Here is a 5,878-nt window from a genome sequence, read left to right on the forward strand (position 1 = left end):
CGTATAACTTTGGTGTTGTACAAATTCGGGTAAACATTTTCCGGGTTTTGATATTTTCAATTTTTAAAAATCCAAATTCTGAAAAATTTTTGTTGGTACATAATCATAAAAATTGTTGTACATAATTGTACATAATTAGTACATTTTAGTAGTATATACGATTTTTCGAAAATTGACATCGACCGGAAATTGACTACCTATCCGGAGAACACCTATAATGTTTTTTTCCAAAAAAAAATCATGTATCGTCATCGACATATCGACAAATCATGTATCGTCATGGCGATGAAATTAAGTTGTGGTATACTTTCCATACAAAAATGACAAAAATGATCACAAATGGCCGAAAACGTGAATTTCTATATGGAAAGTATACCCAAACTTAATAACTTTAATAATAACCTCAGGTCATAGATGATGACGTAAATTTTTTTTTTTAACCCTAAAACCGTCCTTCTGCAATCCACCTTAATCCCGTCTTCGGGGGCACTCAGTGCCCGTAGTGTATTTTGTATGAAAAAATTAAAAAAATTGAATTTTTTTTTGAAATTTTTTCGATATTTCGAGAAATCTTTTGTCTAATTCTAAACTAAAGACATGAATGTGCGCATCGGGTCGGCAGCTACGTTTTATATACTGTGCTGACAAAATAAATTAATATTGGATGAACAAATTTTTACTTAATTGTATCACTTCGTCTTTGGGGCACTCAGTGCCCGTTAGTGTATTTTGTATGAAAAAATGGAAATTTTTCAATTTTTTATTTTGAATTTTCTCGATATTTTGAGAAATATTGTGTAATTTCGTAAACTAAAGACATGAATGTACGCAGCAGATCAGCAGTGCCTATGAATTTGACCAGTTTCATTTTCAAAATGGCATTTTACACTGTTTGCCTTTAAGTTTTCTCTGTTAAATTTATCTGAGTATGGGAATTCACATATTGTATAAATGAATAAAAAAATGAATTGAACACGAGACATGTTTGTTGTGTATATGTAAAAGTAAATCGAAGCAATTCAATGCAAAACACAATTGTTTATAATGAATTATTTTTCTTATTTGAATGTCACACGGAACACCGAACAACGTAACAAGTGTATATATGTTTGTATATGAGAACAATCGATTCATTCGTGCACAAACATTTTTTTACAATTCAGCAATTTTCCCATACAAAATATATGAAAATATACGTCGGGCACTGAGTGCCCCAAAGACGAAATGACCATCTTTTTTTGCCGGCCATTTTTTCTAAAACCATGGCGTGAATAGATGTATATTTTATATTTCTGAGTAGGAACAGAGGCCGACAACACGAAAAAAATCGGGGTTTGGTGATGTTTTATGAAAAAAATGGTTTAATTTTAGTTTGAAATTTTGCTCGGGCACTGAGTGCCCCGAAGGGCAATCGCACTTTGAATACTGCAGTTGTGCTGCTCTCTGACATTTATAAGTTCAACCCTATGTAAAGACATTGCTTTCCTCTTCTTCTTTATTTGCAAGAAGCATGTGCTTTATAGCAGCTTAACTTTGAGATACCAGGTGGCAGCACATCTGCGTGTTCGAAACCCAATACATTGCTTTAAATGGAGTGCGAGCAGAGCGTGGAGTGCCCGATGGACGGTTTTAGGGTTAAATAGAGGGGGTGATGGCAAAATTCCGTAAGGGGTCTCTGAAAAAATCCATGGGGGGGTCCCTGACGAAGTCAACAATTTGTCGGAAATGAGGATAAAATCACAGCAATGAAACGACAACAACAATAACACATATTTTTACTGTCAAAATTTTGATGTCAAATGGTGTCGACATTGGTGACGGTATTTTGAAACAGACTGTGTAATCCATATTCATCGTATATGATCCTATGTAAAGTTCTATACTTGATCTAGTTCACATTGACGGTTCAATTCGTTTATGTCCACTAGCGAGGACATGGACTGTGTGTTTCTTCTGTTACATGTACGTTGTAATGGACAAGTATACTAACATGACGTCGTTCAAATAAATTTAAAAATCCGTCCACTCGTGTCGACACCATCTAGCACGGTAGTAGGGATTTCATTGCTGTGGATAAAATCGTTTTTTTTGCTCTTCACTTTTTTGGCGAAAAATCCTAGCAAATCGAAAGACTTTTCTCGGCCAAAAAAAGTGAAGAGCAAAAAAAAGGTCCTAATTTCCAAAATTGTTGAGGGTACCTAAAATTATTTTAGAGGGGGTAATCCGAACCCCAGGAACCATCGTCATCACCTATGACCTCAGGTTATGGGGGTGTACATAATCATTTTCAAAAAACGAAGCATCCTAATAGGTAGTCCCATTTATTTTCAAAAGACAGCCATAACACCTTTTTTGGTGTTTGTTTTATTTTACTTCGAAGTTCGGAATTCGCACATGTATGAGTAAATATGATGAAATACTTACGTCGATGGTGAGATACTATAAATATGAAGATCTTTAGATGCAATGGCCAAAATATGGTAAGATCGTCCAACATTGGGAGAAAAAGCAATATCGTGCACAGGATCATAAACATTTAATGACTCAGTTTTGGTCCATTTTCCGTTTCCAACCACGCTGTACTCGAACAGAAAGACTCGTGAATTGTTTCCGCCAATAGTTTGAATCTCATCGCTACCAGCCTAGTGAAATGATGATGATCATATAATTAAAAAATAATCTTTACGTGTAATAAAAAATAATAGGGCCAATAAATGGAATTAAGGATAAAAAAGTTTTTTACCGCTATCATCGGAGCTTGTATGCGGAACATAGAATAATTCCATGTTAAACAACTTAGTGGCATTTTGCATGCAACATCGTAAGCTAAGGTCCATTGCGAAAGATTCATGATATCTGGTGCTTCATAGATTCGAATAATTCCATCTGCAGAACAGGTTGCCAGTATAAGACCTTGAGATTTGGGCCCAAATTTACAATCAGTAACACTTGTTCTAGAATCAACTAAACTTGTGCGACGAACCTAGGGTAGGAAATTATTGAATATATAATGAAAAAAAATTAAAATGAGATTATGAATACATGAAAAAAAAAATCACTTCGACAAACTACTTTACTTGTTTTTCGTTCATCATTGGCAATTTTTTTTGACTTGTGTTTTGTTTGTCACTGTCAATTTTTGTCAATATGGTATATATATATATATTTGTAAGACCAGACAGTTGTACATTTTTTACCACTTCAATTTGTGAACTGGATAATTAATTTAATGTGGAAAAATGCCGTAATGTGAAAAACTGTCAACATGGTAGGTTTTTATATCTCTCTAACTTCATCTGTTTAAGTGATACCAGCAAACTGCTTGAAAGCATGCTATCGCGACTTCAATTATTTTTCAAATTGTTCTCAATTAATAATTTTCATTAATAAACCCTACTTTCTAATAGGTTTTGATAATATTATTATATGCACAATGCACATATTGGAAAAATAATGAAAAGAATAGAAAAGCATTTGGAAAAGTGCCACGTACCCATCTTTTAACTGGAGTCATCGTTGGTGTTGGTTTCTCACCAATTGTTTCTTCCTGGGTTGAATCAGAAAAAAGGGAACAATGGATATTAGTCAGCGTGTAATTAAAAAAAAAAGGAAATATATCACAAACAGATTGCTTTAAATTAAGATTTGGTGGTGATTTTATGATACTAAGATCTGTGAATAGAATTCTGTGTTCAGCGGCGATTTTTTTATTACTCTGCTCACAAAAACTCAATTTTTTAACAATCTGTTTGCTATCGCGATTTTATTTCATTTGAAAATTGTTCTTAATATAAGATTGATTTTCAAATCCTACTTGACTGTAAATTGATTTAATGGAAATAATGGAAAAGTAATCGAAAGAATCGATAGCACTTCTTAACTAATGGAACTGATGTTAATAATAATAACTGATTAAATCTTAAGTTTTACCCATACAGAAACTGTCCGATCAAACGAACATGTGGCCAATACTGTTCCAAATTCAGGATGGGCCCACGATAAACGCCACACTGAACCTGAATGCGCTTTCCAGCTCGATGACACTATCCAAACACCTTTTTCATTATGATCCCAAATCTATATTTCAAATACATAGAGTTTTACAAAAAGAACACAATATTATGATAGATAATACCTTGACAGTTTGATCGCTTGAACATGTTGCTATACGCTGTCCATAATAGTCATACGAAACATCATGAATAACATCTTTGTGTTCAGATCGAATTTCTTGTGGTTCGAACATTATAATGGTATACCTAAGAGTTGATCAGAAGAAAAGAATGGAAAAAATGGAAATTAATCAATGCGTAATGGAACAGAATGGAAAATGAATCGAATGAATGGATCAGGAATGGTAGAGTAATGGAATAGTAATTTTTAAGTAAGTATGCCTCGGGTATACCGCAATATGCGATTCGCAAATTAAAACGAAATAACTAACGATATTATATTCAATTCTACTTACGATGTGGAATGTTACTGCACGCAAAATTTTCTCAGCTGTCAATGTCAAACTCTTGTTATTAACCACCAATATTAAGTACAATTTTATTTTAATACTTAGATGTTGAAATACATTTTTGTCGTATTTTTGAAATGTTTCAATTTATTCGTTGCTTAACTAATAAAAAAAGCTTTGATTTCTTGGGCTACAATCATTTATATTTGTAAAATAAAATAAAATTATTTTGTTATCATATAGTGTATACACTGTATACTCCTTCCCTCCGTACTATCGTTGTACTGTTCTCATTGTTTCATCTAATAATTTATGGATTCAATGCTGCTGCTTGTCAGTTGATATTGTTTGGTGGTCTTCACAACGAATCAGGTACTAGTACGCCAAACATCCGGCAAAGTCCTGTGTAATTAGAAGCAAAAACATTGAATAACGAATAGACTCTATTTTCAATTGATTCATACCTTTGAGCATAATGCATTTTGCAGCAACAATATCGCGATTACTGTTGGCTACGAGGATAGGTAGTCAATTTCCGGTCGATGTCAATTTTCGAAAAATCGTATATACTACTAAAATGAATGGGGTAGAATAAAAACTACTTCTCGAAAAATGTTTAAACACGAAACCTAAAAAAAACTTTCAATGAAAAGTGAATCAATTTTTTTTCGTCCAATTGAAGTGAACCAAAAAAAATTTGTTCAATAAAAGTGAACCCAAAAAAAAAATTCATTTTAGTGTATTTTACACTGAAAAAACCGAGTGAAATTTTTTTTTTGGTTCACTTTTATTGAACAAAATTTTCTTGATTCACTTCAATTGGACAGAAAAAAATTGATTCACATTTTATTGAAATTTTTTTTAGGTTTCGTTTTAAAATACCAATTTTTCGAGAAGTTGTTTTTATTCTACCCCATTCAAATGTACTAATTATGTACAATTATGTACAACAATTTTTATGATTATGTACCAACAAAAATTTTTCAGAATTTGGATTTTTAAAAATTGAAAATATCATAACCCGGAAAATGTTTACCCGAATTTGTACACCAAATTTATACGTCGTTAAAATGTACAAAATATGTACAATTCAAATCACCCATCAGATTTGAAAAATTTTCATCGGGTCACTATCTGGAGCCAAAAGTTCAAAAATCAAAAAAGTTCGATTTACGGATTTTTTTTTTCAACTTTCGTACACCTCCAGTGTATACGTCGTTAATGTACAAAATATGTACAATTCAAATCAACCATCAGATTTGAGAAATTATCATCATGTACCCAAATTTCACCCAGTCCAATTTTTATAGCACTTTTTGAATTAGCCGCGAATGGGCAACGTTTTAATCATCCATATTATTATAACAAAGTATATTGTATAAAAATGTACAAAATATGTACAATTCAAATCTGTAT

General features: G+C 32.4%; 1 protein-coding gene across 3 annotated transcripts; it reads right to left on the reverse strand.

Annotated features, from left to right (window-relative positions):
• Positions 1-2,390: 2,390 nt before the first annotated feature.
• On the reverse strand, positions 2,391-4,529 carry LOC116351798 (nucleoporin seh1). 3 transcript variants are annotated; one of them, XM_031783938.1, is made up of 6 exons: positions 4,469-4,529; positions 4,136-4,259; positions 3,931-4,077; positions 3,494-3,547; positions 2,744-2,983; positions 2,391-2,642 (listed from the first exon to the last, which is right to left on the reverse strand). In XM_031783938.1, the coding sequence occupies exons 2-6, from the start codon at positions 4,244-4,246 to the stop codon at positions 2,421-2,423; spliced, it is 774 nt and encodes a 257-aa protein (XP_031639798.1). In that variant the 5' UTR covers positions 4,247-4,259; positions 4,469-4,529; the 3' UTR covers positions 2,391-2,420. The 3 variants fall into 3 exon arrangements, with proteins under 3 accessions (XP_031639798.1, XP_031639799.1, XP_031639800.1); XM_031783939.1 differs by lacking the exon at positions 4,469-4,529 and adding an exon at positions 4,395-4,458; XM_031783940.1 differs by lacking the exon at positions 4,469-4,529 and adding an exon at positions 4,406-4,437.
• Positions 4,530-5,878: the final 1,349 nt, after the last annotated feature.

The sequence above is a fragment of the Contarinia nasturtii genome, unplaced genomic scaffold (genome assembly GCF_009176525.2).
Source record: "Contarinia nasturtii isolate CC-2019 unplaced genomic scaffold, AAFC_CNas_1.1 Cnas_scaffold_6311, whole genome shotgun sequence".
In the NCBI taxonomy this organism is placed as follows: Eukaryota; Metazoa; Arthropoda; class Insecta; order Diptera; family Cecidomyiidae; genus Contarinia; species Contarinia nasturtii.